The 15,801-nt window shown below is 40.5% G+C and overlaps 1 protein-coding gene across 2 annotated transcripts in view; it reads right to left on the reverse strand.

Moving 5' to 3' along the window:
* Positions 1-386: 386 nt before the first annotated feature.
* Positions 387-15,801, reverse strand: part of CHMP7 (charged multivesicular body protein 7) — a 55,886-nt gene continuing 40,471 nt past the window's right edge. The window contains exons 9-13 of one of the 2 annotated variants that reach the window (XM_073622306.1): positions 15,679-15,777; positions 10,436-10,496; positions 9,536-9,676; positions 5,733-5,789; positions 387-3,703 (exon numbers count right to left, since the gene is read on the reverse strand). In XM_073622306.1, coding sequence (XP_073478407.1) covers positions 3,666-3,703; positions 5,733-5,789; positions 9,536-9,676; positions 10,436-10,496; positions 15,679-15,777 — 396 coding nt within the window. In that variant the 3' untranslated portion in view covers positions 387-3,665. Of the gene's footprint in view, positions 3,704-5,732; positions 5,826-9,535; positions 9,677-10,435; positions 10,497-15,678; positions 15,778-15,801 lie in introns of both variants that reach the window. The other variant, XM_073622305.1, reaches the window with a different exon arrangement.

Raw genomic sequence — 15,801 nt, forward strand, 5'->3', positions numbered from 1 at the left:
CAAAGTTGCCATTTTAACAAGTAATTTGTTACATACAGCATAGGCACTATTACATGCCAAACACATTCTGCTACTCCTCCCTAGCATGGAGATACCACATGTGAGACTTTTTCAAAGCTTAGCCACATAGATATGCCCAAAATCCGAGGAGCACCTTCAGGCTTTCAAGGATCATAAATTAGGCATCCAATTTCCTGACTGACTATCACATGTTTGGAGGCCCTGGAGCACCAGGACCGTAGAAGCACTCACAAAATGACCACATTTTGGAAAGCAGACAACCCAAAGTATTTTTTTTTTTTTTTTTTTTAAGAGGCATGGAGAGTAGCTGATTTCATTTTTCTGCCACAATTTTTTAGCAAATGCAGGAAGAAAATGAAAATGTATTTTTTTTTCACAGAGTTTTTATTAAGTTTTATAAAATATGCAAGTACAAACCATACAATTGGTGAGTACAGTACATTGGATGCAAAATAAAAGTTATATACTAAGACAGGGTTTTTCTACACACAGAAAAAACATAGTGCAAGTAATACAGTCAGTCTCAAGTATCAAATGATTTTAGGGTGGCGAGGAGCAAAAAGGGATGTGGTGTGAAGTGGGAGTCAGGTATAGGGGGCATGGGTGAGGCCTCCCATGCGGCCTGTACAATACATTTACTTAAAGAGGAACTGCAGTCTGCTCGTATAATTTGTAATAAAAGCATCTTTGCCATTCTGAAGCTTCCCTCCATTCACTTTGCATATTGTTTTATATACTGTGATTCTGTACTTGCCAAATATGCTGCGGAAATCTCCCTCCACTGAGTCTGGCTGCATCCATTTTAACTGTGGGCAGGTGAAGCTGCTGCCTGTTGACTTTCTGGATTTACACAGAGGCACACCCCCGGCTCTGCAGCTCTCATTGGCCCTCTTATGACTCATCCTCCCTCCCTTCCCAGCAAAATCTCATGAGAGTGAGAGAGAGCTGTGCATGATGTCATAAGCCTAGGCTTTTTTCAAGAAAAGAAACAGGAAGTGGGCTGTATAAGGTATTTACTGGCAGAAAAAAAAAATGTTTTACTATCCAAAGTTAAAACAAGGACAGAAGATTTAATAGATGGAAAGATGAAAAAAATGACTGAAGTTCCGCTTTAAGGAATGGGCGTTGTCTGGCATCCCAAAATAGAGCTTAGTAGCATTTGAGGGAGTGGGGAAAGAGGGAAAAATGGAAGGTGCACTCTTGTAAGTGCTGAGAATGATGATACTAGCAACACATTCATGAGACATAGTAAGGAAGTAGAAAAAAAAAATAAAAGTAGTGAAAAAGAGGAATGTGGGGGTGGTAGGGGAAGAGGAAGGTAGAAGGGGTCCAGCCAGATGTAGCCTCTTTGCCAGTCCCTTATTTAGTCAAAGGGAAAGAAGTGAACAATTATATTTTGTGTGGGGGAGGTTAAAGTGGTGTAAAAAAGGGAAAGTTTATTTTTATTTTTTTACCTAAAAGTTGTCAATAAGATATTCCTAACACACAATATGGGCATACTTAGTATTATACCCCAAATCACATTTCGCTACTCTTCCTTAGTATGGGGATGCCACATATATAAGACTTTTTCAGTGTTTGGCCCGATTATCTACTGGACCTTGTGTATCACAAACATCAATCAATTTTATCAAGAACAGTGTACTGTAATGCTCACCTCTGTATGAGTGGTCAGGGAATATAGGTTAAACCGGCCATAGATGGATCGAATCTCGGCTGGTTCAGAAGGGACCGGCTGAGAATCGATTTATGGGCAGGCTTTGTATTGAAGTCAATCCATCGATGAGACTACTGTGGGTGGCTATATTACTGTTGATGGGGAAATTAAGCAATTTTCTTTCCTGCAACCAGAATTCAGAATAATCTATGGCCTGCCCTATGGTAGCATCACCTATAGCAGTCTCTGTTCCTACAAGCCAAGCAAGCCTAACCTACTGGTATGTGGTTGCCCCCAAGCATGCTATGTTCACTAGCCAGGAAGTACAGGAGCCTGAAAAAGAAGCGTTCCTGTGGTTTCAGGAGTGCAGGTGTCAGCATGGCATGGCAGAGACTGGTGACTTGCAGAAACATAGTCGGTGTTATGTGCAGATTGGTCAGTTCAGGCAGCAGGAAGAGACTTGGTCAGCAAGCAGGCAAAAGATCGGTCCAGCCAGCAGGCAGACACATAGAGTCAGTATAGGCAAAGACAACACTGCACTTGGCGAGGCGATGATCAGGAACACTTTGCTGGCTGCACTAGTTTGGGTCATTGGGACTGGTGTGGTAGTGCTCATGATTACTGCTGCTGGCTGCACTGGTCTGGTGACACTAGGACTGGTGTGGTGGAGATCAGGAACACTGTTGCTGGCTGCACTGGTCTGATGTGGCGGCAATCAGGAATGCTGTTGCTAGCAGCACTGGTCTGGCGACATTGTGACTGGTGTGGCACTAAATCAGGGACACTGTGGCTGATTGCTCTGGTATGGTGACACTGTACTGATGTGGAAGTCATAAGGGACACTGTAGTTGGCTGTACTTGTATGGAGACACTGTACTGGTGTGGAAGTCATCAGGGACATAGTGTCACCAGAACAGCCAGCATCGCTAATCCCTAGCCACCACAGCAGAGAGTGTTACCCCAGTGACACTAATGGTGTGGCTAATGATCTGGGACACTGGCTGGCTGTTCTAGTGACACTATGAGGGTTATTTACAAAAGGCCAATCAACTTTGCACTACAAGTGCACTGCAAGCGCACTTGGAAGTGCAGTCGCTGTAAATCTGGAGGGTAGATCTGAAATGAGGGGAAGCTCTGCTGATTTTATTATCCAATCATGTGCAAGCTAAAATGCTGGTTTTTATTTTCCTTGCATGTCCCCCTCGGATTTACAGCGACTGCACTTCCAAAAGCACTTGTAGTGCAACGTGGATTTGCCTTTTGTAAATAACCCTCTATGAATTAAAAAAAAGATCACAAAATGTTTCTTTAGGTGTCAATCACTGTAAGAAACAGAACACTGGCTGCAACGTGAGATGCTTGTTTACATATGTAATCACTGGGAGTGGTATACTGGCCGAGCAGCAAGTGGTCAAACGTTATTTTCAATCCTTTTAAATCTACAAAATTATTTAAAAATAATAGCTATTGATCCTGCTATGAAGGTATTTGTTCAGGCACTTCTTGTTATGCGATAACGACATGTCCCAGTTGGAATCCTGCATCATTGTGTCACTTTACGTGAAGACTATGAGCAGCTGTGCAGATGCTCAATGTACAGACATAGTCCACCTTTGTCACCATCAAAAAATCTACCCTGAGAAAATCCCTGCAGCCATCGTTGGGGAGCACATAGACAGGAAGTGACTGCAAAGAGGTTGCAGTAAGTCAGCAGTACTGAGATGCAGAATAAAAATAAATAGGTCAAAACAGTGTTTTCGAAAAGGCAGAAAAAAACTTTATGATACACACTGCAACAGCAAAAATGGTCATGCAATTTGGGCTTACATCTACTTTAAAGTTATACTGTAAGGAAGGATAGTTTAAAGATTACTTGGTGGGCAGAGAACATTACAAGAGCAGAATGACAGAGCCTGCATACAAATTATCTGCCGAGCTACTTCCTGTCAACTTCACTGTTGGGTGGATCATCGGGACTCTGAGGTGGTCACTGAGGCAATAAATACGGTGTCCGGGGTGGAGCATCTGCAATCAAGAACAAGGCAAAAATAATAATAAGATAGTCTTCCTTTACACCGAGAAATCTTTAGGATTGCATAGACATATCCCGATAAGAATGATCTACAATTGCTTTCCAGTATACAGCACTGTGTGAAACATTTCCTCTGTTAAAAGCAGAACGAAACCCATCGAATTATTGATTCCCAAATTAGGCAACATTGAAGGCATGCCGTGCATGACAACTGTCACAGTTACTTGGGCTCTCAGCTGAACTGTCAGGCCAACAAAAAGCTGGTGTCATAACTGCATGTGCAACATCATAGAAACTGCAGATCAAATAGAGGATAAGATAGCAGCTTCCGTGGCTGTAAAAGGACAGAAGGGTTTAGTTCTGCTTTAAAAGAGAATGTAAAAATAGTTTTCAACACATTTAACGGTCAGGACTTAAAATAGGAATTCATCTAAAAAATCTTATTCAGATTATTATGAAATTTTGCACATTTGGTGTATTTTGGCTGCAATTTCTGACCTCTCCCTATGAAAGGGTTAGTTGCCTGGCTGTCCTACCCATTATAGTCACTGACTCAATAGTTATGCCGATCTCGAGTTCTGACATCACAATGACTTCACCTAGCAAGTTCACTGCCAGGAAGTATTGAAGCCAGAAACAGCCAGGCAACAGGCATTTTCTGCAGAAGGTTTAGCAATGATATGATCCACAACAAACAGGTACAGCTGCTACTTATTATCAGAGTATTATTATTACAGTCACAAACTTTATATGTGTATGTATATATATATATATATATATATATATATATATATATATATATATATATATATATATATACACACACACATACATACATACATATATAGTTCTAGCTTTTGACATAAGTCGGAGAGCTGTAGATGTTTCCAGAGCTCCAGACACTTTCTCATGGGCTACAGTCAAAATCGGACAAGCCGGCAACTCCATGTCCATATCCAAATATAAAAGTTTATTGGTACATGTAAAAAAGATACAAGGGCTGACGTGTTTCGGCACACCGACTTGCTGTGATCAAGGCGCTGTGCCGAAATGCGTCGGCCCTTGTATCTTTTTTACATGTACCAATAAATGTTTACATTTGGATATGGACATGGAGTTTCTGGCTTTTCCTATTTTGGATGTTGCCTAAGTGTTGTCCGGAGGACACAACAGCCTGAGAGGACCCTATCGTGGACTCTACTATACTATATTTTACTATTAACTATAAGACAGAAACAACAGTCAGAAACTCTAAATCAAGAGAAGTTTATTGGATATAATTTCTCACCCCACAGTTTAAAAGATAAGCAAGTCTGATAAAAAGAAATGATTGAGTTGTAAGAGAAAGATATAAAAAGTTTAAGTGAAGATGGAAGATGGAAGATGATGGCAGATAAATAAAGAGCGGAATGAAGCAATGAAGCTGATCCTATGATGGAAAAAGAACGTTCACAACATTCCCTTGCTTGGCTCCCGGCTTCTTTACAAAGGAAGGGCTGACTGACATCTCAGATTTCATGAATGTGCTACAACTGTGAGCTCTTCTTAAAAGTGGTCATACATTTATCGATATGATCATATGTACAATCAATCATTCAATAAAACCAAAATTGTTGAATTGAATGAATAGTCAGGAACCAAGAATCCTCCATATAATTGATTCAGTAAGTTCTCGATCAATTTCAACTGTCCCAAGATGATTGGCTGTGGTGAAATTTCGTTGATTGCTTCTGATCGATCAAATATGTGTGTGTTTCAGGAGAACTGGTTGTAATTCAGAGGAATTAAGTAATCATTTTAATAGACTTTTTAAATTTATGACTGATATTTTCAGTCAATCCCAAAGTGTGGAACAATACCATGTGTGTTGCGCCATTTAATATTTAAAATGATGATAGATCGCTTGTTTACGATCATTCGTATTTAACTCAATCACATTCTTCTTGGTAATACGTGAAAGAATTACATTATAGATGTGTCTTATATGTAATAACCTGTTGGTTACCATGAAAAGAGACTCACCTCTATTTCTCTCAGGTGAGACAGCGATTGGAACCTTGGGAGCTGTGATGGGAACATCTGGAAGATTTAAATCCAATTGACTCATGTCAAAAGCTGAAATTAACCGAGAATTTATTGTATGAGAAAAAAAAAAAAAAAAAACAGACCTCCAATCTACAAAAGAGATTTACATATTTACATTACAAAGTAGAAGGTGGGTTATAACCCATGCCAATTTTTTGTTGTTTGTCCCACTGGGGAGATTTTCCCTTCACTTCCTTTCCCACAGTCACAACAGGAAGTGAGAGGAAATCTCTCCAAAGTGATGGAAATCTCTGGTACACTCGGGAACAGGTACCTGCTCCCACTAAACACCCCCCCCCCCCGCAGTCTTCTGAGACACGTCACAGGTCCCAGAAGACTGCAGGACCATTCACAATGCACAGTCCGGCTCGGGCATGCGCAGTGGGCACCCGGCTGTGAAGCCGCAAGCTGCCACAGTTAAGATGCTGATGCTGAGGACAGAAGACAGAAGGTGAAAATGGCTGGGGTGAGCCGACAGGCGAGTGGCTTTTTATTAAAAGTCGGCAGCTACAGTTTTTGTCGCTGCTGGCTTTTAATTTTTACACAGGAGACTGGAGCTCCTCTTTAACAAGTAGTAAATGGCATTAAAAAAAAAAAAAAAAAAAAAGACAAGACACAAGACCTAACTGAACTCTCTAGCAGCAGGCACTATGAATGAATTCATCTTTGAAGATTTTGAAGGTAGATTGCAGTTGGGTTCAAACAGTTTACTCTTTGTTCTTGTTTGTCTTGCTCTTCGTTGACATTAGAGGTCAGACAGACTGCCAAGTATCTGCTGCTCATATAATAAGAGGACAGGAATTTTGATTTCTGAGTCTTTTGTGAAGATAGAAGATGAACTTTCCTGCAGTGCCTGCAGCTACAGGGCTCAGGGAGGATGTGTTACAAAGTACAGGTTCCCTTTTGTATCAAAACCTTTTATGGATTCCCCCAAACATCATCAGTCCAGGGTGCCTCCACACAGACCTCAGATACAGTGCTAACCGGTCTATCATTCACCTCTATAGAACCTGTGGTCACACCCGCACACTGCAGCATGGGTACCGGGTATGACAAAAGTGAGCCTGTGTTTTGTTTCAATAATTTTTATTGTTTTACAGGCAAGACATAGTTCTGAATAAGGCACCATACAAAATAAGTGGTGTATATAAAAGTGCTACACAACGTCAGGTTATGTAAATTGTACGAAATACAAAGTTCCACGCCCCCAGTGTTATATACGGTCTGTTCATTCGAATGGGGCATAAACCATGTTCTTGATGACAGCACCACAAAGTAATCAAGAAAGAGAGTGCTATGACACCTGTATAAAAAGCCCCGCTCCGTGAACCTGTATGTTAAAGAATAAGTTCACCTTTGCGAACATGGAACATGTTCTCACTTCTGCAGCCGCTCCCCGATGTGAGCCCTCTGTGACAGAAGGTGGGGGAATCTTCTCCCCAAACCTGCTGTAACTATTTGAAAGCAACGTGGCTATGAGGAGCTCTGCCCACACGGCTGCATCATTCATTCACAGAGTTCTGTGAATGAATGAACTACAAATACTGACAGCCTTTGCAGCTGTCGCCTTGTAGTTTTCAACAAACTACCAGCGCGCCGTTGAGTGCTCTCGTAGTTCATAGATTCTGGAATCACAAAAAATAGAACAGAGGGCACACAGACCGATCCTCAATATGAATCTTTAATAAGTAAAAGAATAAGGAACCCATATGTGTACACACACACTTGGGGTTGGGTGTGTGCATGTATAGATAGATAGATAGATAGATAGATAGATAGATAGATAGATAGATAGATAGATAGATCTATGTGTATGTATGCATGTGCATTTATATATGTATGCAGGTTTTTTGTATCCTATGTATGTGTACACTTCCTTTATGTATATGTGTAACTCCCTCTAGACCAGCAGGTTTAAGCCTGCATGGTTTCAAATCGGGTAGAAATGTAATATAAATGAGAGAAACATTGGGAAAAGTATCAGCATGAACATACTGAAATAATGGACCACGTAGCAGTCTAAGCATGCAGATGTATATGTATATCCGAAAATAGATCATGTACCAAGACGCATGTGTGTGCTTGCTAGTTCAGGGATTCACATTTATATATGTAAGTTCGGTACTTTAAAATCTCCATAGGCAACGCTTTAAAAATGTTTACAGGTTACCTGTTTAGAGTTACAGAGAAGGTCTTGGGATATAATTGTTGCTTTCGCGCTAACATTCGGGGCAATACCTCACATGTGTGGTTTGAATGCCGTTTACATATGTGGGTGCGACGTATGTATGCGTTCGCTTGTGCGTGCAAGCACACTGGGATCGGGGCGCTTTATTTTTATTTTTACGCTTTTCCTTTAATTTTTTTTTTTTTTTGATCACTTGTATTCCTATTACAAAGAATGTAAACATCTCTTGTAATAGGAATGGGGCACGACAGGTCCTCTTGATGGAGAGAGGACCTGCTTCCGAAGGTCATAGAGACTGCCGGGGACCATCTGGTCCACCATATTCTCTATGGTGAACTTCCACCACCGGTGGATTCCTTCTCTAGCTCGCCGATTGTACGGACGAGCCAGTAGAAGCACCAGAGGGAGGGGGAGGCAGCTGCAGGCATTATTCAGATATCCCCACTCAAAGCCCAGGATGTCATTTGACGTACTGTGGTATGGAAGTGGTTAAAATAGCAAGAAAAAGCGGCATTGGAAAGGCTTCCTCGGATAGCCATGTAACAGTTATATATTATATTTTATCTGACTTCCACTTGTGAATCCCCTTTAGACATGCTGTATCATATGTGGGCTGCAATATAGACATTTTATGCCATTCATTCATGAATAACATTTCTTTAATAATACAATTACTCTTACTATGCATTTGGACTTAATCAATAAGATGGGCTGTACATAACAGTTGTTCTTGTTTGGTGGATCTTGAGTCCACACCCATGGGGGGGGGGGGGGGGTGAGTTACTCCAACCATACTGATGCTATGTCACAATGTATTATACAAGTATGGGAACTAGACACAGTCCTGTTGGCTCTGAGGAAGAGGCAAGTCCTCGAAACTCGTTAGCCTGCTGTACATTTCATCTGCTATGTGTTATGTCGCAGTGCAGATGCAAAAGCTGCCGTTTGTATGTTAAACTGTGATACATGCGTACTTTTTTGAGTACATTACCTATTATTTTACTTATTAAGATTCATATTTAGGATAACGCACTAGGCCTGTGTGTCCTCTGTTCTATTTTTTTGTGATTCCAGTGTTCTCAGTATTGAGGGCAGCAAGGTGCTACTTATCCAGACAAGTAACATATTTGGGCCCACTTCCAAGCGCAGGAGATTTATGTTTTGTATCTTGAATTTCATTGATTCTTCCTATTTTTGTGAAACTGCCTGGCCGTACAAGCAGACAGCTTACACTCACAGTGCAACTATAAAAAAAAATAAAAATAAATGCACATTTTTTTGCAGGTAAAAAAAGTGTGCATTTCCTTTTTTTTTTTTACCTGCAAAACAAATGTGCATTTATTTTTTTGTTTTTTTTAAAGTGAATTTATCCTTTAATGTTCAAAGTCTGGAAACAGGTGCATCTTACCAACATACTTTATCAAAGTGCAAATGTGTGAATGGAAACCTAGAAAACGGTTGCAACATTTGCCATGTAATTTTATGTCTTCTTTTTAAACCAAGCTCAGAACAAAATTAAACAAAAGTGTGTATGTATATAATGCATAGTCACCTCCATTATTCTGGACAGTAGGAAGCCTTTGTGGGGAGATGCCCCCCACTTTAAGTGGTCCAGTAGGGACATCAGGAAGGTCTGTAGGAATTTCTTGGAGAATCTCGTTCAGCTCTCTCTCCAGCTCGTCTGCATCCACATCTGCATCAAGAGAATATGTCAAACATGAGAAGTGATAAAATGTTTACTCTTGTTTACTGTCATATTGAATTTTTGCTAGCTACATAGACTTGACCCATCAAAGTGAAGATTTAAATTAAAAGCTTAAAACAGACTGCAAGCAGGCAGGCTATTATCATAGAAGAGACATGCAATATAATACACCACCTGGCTGCATCCCTGTGCATGTGAAATTAGTTGGGTCATCCCGTGCCAGCCAATAGAGCTGCCAGAAGACCCACACCAGGGGAGAAGATGCCGGTGCCAGCGAGGGACCCAGACTGTTAGGCAGGACATAGAGTGTGTAATCTTTCCTGCAACCATGCAATCCAGGAAAGAAAATTGTTTGATTCCCCCATCAATACAGTAGGTGTCAATGGAGGAATTTCTCCCGCGGAGCTATTGTGTTCTCCTGGCAGGAAGGGGTGGCGGGGGGGGGGGGCGTGCAGGGACTCGTCCTTGTCAGGAGAACAGAGTGATTACTGCTAGTGGCTATAGCCGGTGGCAATAATCGCATGCCAAAAATCTGACATTTGTACCTAAGTCAGTCGATGGATTGACTTGGGTACAATCAGCCTGCTCATAGATGGATCGAATCCCAGCTGGTCCCTGCTGAACCGGCTGAGATTGAATCCATCCATAGCCGGCTTTAGCAAGGAGGTAAGTATATTTCCTTTAGTTCTGCTTTAAGTATCACACTTGATTACAGTTCTCAAGGTGCACAAAGAGAACTCTACTTACCAATATCCCCAGGCACTGCCCGAGCCAAGGTCTCGCTAACATCATCCTGAAGGTCACAGAACTGCAAGAAAGAGCAAAAGCAGTCAAAGTAATCTCAGTGCTGTATTGCATCCATAAAGAGGAAAACAAACATGGCAATATAGAGGTCAGCTCTGTGGACTGCAAGTGGAGATGCACAATATACAGTATTGTACATGAGATGGTACACAAAATATGACTCTTTAAAATCAAGTAAATTCTAAAAAAAATAAAAAAAAAAAAAAAAAAAATATTACAGCTTTATCAGTCCTCCATTCCCATTTTTCTCATTACCAGTCTGCAAAAAAAAGATTAAAATGAAAAAAATAAAAGCTAAAAAAAAAAAAAAAAATCTTCACAAAACCAAAAACTCTCAAAAGGGCTTTTTACTACTTGTAAGTGGTGTGAATCATAAAGATTATGTGTGGTGACCTAGGTGACATATTTGTTCAATAACAAAAGCTGAAGACCATCCAAAACCATTGCTTGTCAAAAAATGTAATCTTAAAAAATACACATGTAGTGATTCCAGATATTTTTTTTATAAATGATTTTAGCAGTGACAGCATTTTGCATTATACAAAATCCACAAAATAAACGTGACCAGTCTCTCTTGGACAAATGGATAACTTGAAATGACATGTTTCTCAAAGACTGCTATCTTATAGCAATGAGTAGCCACACCAGACACTGCAGAGTGCTGTCAGTCACACTCCATGGTCGCCACATTGTTTGCTGTAGTTATATGGCTCACTTACTTCCTGGGCTTTTGCTGGATTTGCTCACAGGACATGTCCCCTCATTTAATGGAAAGTCCAGGTCTTTGTAACATTCGTCACATTTATAATTTAGACATGGGATAAGCAGCTGGGCCTGCTCCACTTTGTGCATTCAAATGTTTGCCTGCCCTTTGGCACTGTTTGTGTGCCACGGAGCTCTTGCAGCCACTGCCCTGTCTCTCCAGTCTGACACCTGAAGCTTGTCCCTAGTCCGAATGGAGGACAGACTGATAAAAAGTCTAGAAGGACGAAACATGTCAGGTGGGAGGAGACTATGACATCATCACGCTAGTCCAGCTGTTGGAAGCATTGCATTTATGGTCTGGTAACCAGGAGTGTTTTTCTGATGCACTATTACTATAATGCTGATGTGAGTGTATTGAGGTTTTATCATAATAAATAGCCAGTGAGCACTATATAGTCTATCTTCTGTGAGTACATGGGAATTTCCTTTCACAAGTGGACCCTCATAGTGCAGAGGATCAGAGAAGGCTGTCACAAAGTGCTGTCTTTGACCTCCTTTTAAATAATGAGGTCCATCAGATGAGGTTAATGTACATCTGATTATGCACCTGAGTGGATTTACCATTGCACTTGGGATTTATGAATTCTTGGCACTGAAGAATTTGGATTGACTCACTGCATTATTTTTGTATTTCATTATCAAGCACACTGGGACTTTGTGGACTCAATAATTATGTATAAAGTGTAAAATCTGGGGCAGCTCTGCAACTAATCAGCTTCCAATTTTTTTTTTCGTCAAAGCTTAACTGAACACGCTGATTGGCTACCATGCACAGCTGCATTAGATTTTGCACTCTGCAGTTTTAGTACATCAACCCCAATGTGTATACATTTTTGTGGGGAGGCAGTGAGAGTCTAATACAGCAGGACCTGATCTTTGATACAAAACAATCATTATTTGTCAGTAACAATACAATGTTCAGTTAGTATTGATGGAATTTAAAAATCTCAAATTCTTTGAGGAATCATGTTTTATGATCCAATAAAGAAATGAATGTGAACATGCCAGCACATGTCCTTGAGTTTTCTACATATTTGTGAGTAATGTATGCATAGACATACTATATTGCACTTTATATGTATATAGTGCAGGGCCATGAACTTAATGATATATTTTTTTATGATTTTAAAGGATTTTATGTGTGTTTGTCACAAAAATAAAAATTGTTATATTTTAAAGCGGAGTTCCACCAACTTTTTTAATTTTCCCCATCATGTTGGTGATCACAATTACATTACTCATCGGAAGTTTTTTTTTTTCCCTTTCTTCAAAAACCCTATTAGTCCATTAGAACGGTCCTCTTCTGCCGTGTCATATCCGGCAGTCCATTGGCTCCTGGAATATGAATGTCATCAATCCCAGGAGGCAATGGGCAGCTTTTGCTTCTATTTCCATAACCTCATCTTGTACGCAAGGTGCATGCACGAGATCAGGAGGTGCACGCTGGGTAGCCAACAGCACCATATCCCAGAAGGAGCAACGAGTGGGCTTCAGATGCCCACACTGATGATGGGAGAATGCTCACAGTGAGCTTTTTACACAACAATCTAACAAGAAAAATTTCATTTAGCACAAATGCCAGAATGTACAGTGCCTTGAAAAAGTATTCATACCCCTTGAAATTTTCCACATTTGGTCATGTTACAACCAAAAACGTAAATGTATTTTATTGGGATTTTATGTGATAGACCAACACAAAGTGGCACATAATTGTGAAGTGGAAGGAAAATGATAAATGGTTTTCAACTTTTTTTTACAAATATAGTGTGGCGTGCATTTGTATTCAGCCCCCTTTACTCTGATACCCCTAACTAAAATCTAGCGAAACCAATTGCCTTCAGTCACCTAATTAGTAAATAGAGTCCACCTGTGTGTAATTTAATCTCAGTATAAATACAGCTGTTGTGTGAAACCCTCAGCGGTTTGTTAGAGAACCTTAGTGAACAAACAGCATCATGAAGGCCAAGGAACACACCAGACAGGTCAGGGATAAAGTTGTAGAGAAGTTTAAAGCAGGGTTAGGTTATAAAAAAAAATATTCCAAGCTTTGAATATTTCACGGAGCACTGTTCAATTCATCATTTGAAAGTGGAAAGAGTATGGCACAACTGCAAACCTACCAAGACATGGCTGTCCACCTAAACTGACAGGCTGGACAAGGAGAGACTTAATCAGAGAAGCAGCCAAGAGGCCCATGGTAACTCTGGAGGAGCTGCAGAAATCCACAGTTCAGGTGGGAGAATCTGTCCACAGGACAACTATTGGTCGTGCACTCCACAAATCTGGCCTTTATGGAAGGGTGGCAAAAAGAAAGTCATTGTTGAAAGAAATCTATAAGAAGCCCCGTTTGCAGTTAGCAAGAAGCCATGTGGGAGACACAGCAAACATGTGGAAGAAGGTGCTCTGGTCAGATGAGACCAAAATGTAACTTTTTGGCCTAAAAGCAAAAAACACTATGTGTGGCAGAAAACCAACACTGCACATTACTCTGAACACACCATCCCCACTGCGAAACATGGTGGTGGCAGCATCATGTTGTGGGGATGCTTTTCTGCAGCAGGGACAGGAAAGCTGGTCAGAGTTGATGGGAAGATGGATGGAGCCAAATACAGGGCAATCTTAGAAGAAAACCTGTTAGAGTCTGCAAAAGACTTGAGACTGGGGCGGAGGTTCACCTTCCAGCAGGACAACGACCCTAAACATACAGCCAGAGCTACAATGGAATGGATTAGTTTAATGCATATTTATGTACTAGAATGGCCCAGTCAAAGTCCAGATCTAAATCCAATTGAGAATCTGTGGCAAGACTTGAAAATTACTGTTCACAGACGCTCTCCATTCAATCTGACAGAAATGGAGCTTGAGAATGGGCAAAATGTCTCTCTCTGCAAAGTTGGTAGAGACATCCCCAAAAAGACATGCAGCTGTAATTGCAGTGAAAGGTGGTTCTACAAAGTATTGACTCAGGGGGGCTGAATACAAATGCACGCCACACTTTTCCCATATTTATTTGTAAAAAATGTTGAAAACCATTTATCATTTTCCTTCCAGTTCACAATTATGTGCCACTTTGTGTTGGTCTATCGCAAAAATTCCCAATAAAATACATTTACGGTTTTGGTTGTAACATGACAAAATGTGGAAAATTTCAAGGGGTGTGAATACTTTTTCAAGGTACTGCATTAGAAAAGATGAGACCATTGCAGGGGTGTTTTTTAGTAAAAAAAAACAAAAAAAGGCTGGAACTCCGCTTTAACCACTTGACATTACATGGTAAAAATCAACATTTTAATTTTTTTTCTAGCAAATTACTTAGAGCCCCAAAACATTATACCTTTTCTGAAAGCAGAGGCACTGGAGAATAAAATGGTGGAGTGGTGGAGAATAAGATAATGTTGCCAAACATGCCAAGATTTAAAATGCACGCATTTCTCTCTCCTGAAACTTACTTTCTTTACCTTATAAGTATAGGAATTTAGGTTAAATAATGTAAAGAAAGTTCCAAGAAAGAGAAGAACAAGGTCGAGAAGAGACGCCACTGGATTACACAAAGGAGCAGTTTTACACAGTGGAAGTGTCTCTTGCATTTTGTCTTTTGAGCAAATGGGAGACACATAACCACACTTACGTGTTGGAGGATCCTAGGCATTGAAGGTGGTCCATTTACCTTGCTAAAGCGCTGTTAGACCTATGTGTCTTGCACAGGGGTCATTGCAATCTGCAAGGAGCTGCACACTGGGTGTCTCTTATTGGTTGGAATCCTTCATCACATGAACTCTTTAAAACACAGGATGGGGCTTTATTCATTGGAGTAAGAAGAATTTATAGTCTAAAAATTCCTTGGCACGCTCTATTATTCACTATGGAATAGGACTAATTTTTTACTATTTTTTTTTAGAATTGGTTTATTCACAGGACTGTTTATACACACAGATTCTGTTATTTGTGCACATCAATTTCTATACATGTTAATATTTAATATGTTTGATTTTTTTAGCACTGCACTATTATACATGATCCTGGTATAACCACTTGCTGTCCAGGACGTTTATATATGTACAGTGGACAAGTGGATGAACTAGGTGTCCGTAGTTCGAAGTTGTAAGAAACTATTTATTTTTTTCAGAATTTATTTTTACTTCCCTGAAAATACAAGGTTGGTGGTGCAGGCCACTCCTGGTTTCCCTACTGCGCTGAGCAAGATTAACCTGTTTTGTAACAGGGATATGCAATTAGCGGACCTCAAGCTGTTGCAGAACTACAAGTCCCATGAGGCATAGCAAAACTCTGACAGCCACAAGCATGACACCCAGAGGCAGAGGCATGATGGGACTTGTAGTTTTGCAACAGCTGGAGGTCCGCTAATTGCAAATCCCTGCTCTATAAGAAACACACATCGAAGAATAATCATCTTTTGTTACCTCCTGAATCTGATCCACTAAGTTCTCTGTCTTCTCCAGACTGACATCCTTCAGTGAAGTGCGTAGTGCTGTTACCCCCATCTCATATGCAGATACCACCTGTCATTGATAGAAAGGATGGAT

The sequence above is a fragment of the Aquarana catesbeiana genome, linkage group LG03 (genome assembly GCF_042186555.1).
Source record: "Aquarana catesbeiana isolate 2022-GZ linkage group LG03, ASM4218655v1, whole genome shotgun sequence".
Taxonomy (NCBI): domain Eukaryota; kingdom Metazoa; phylum Chordata; class Amphibia; order Anura; family Ranidae; genus Aquarana; species Aquarana catesbeiana.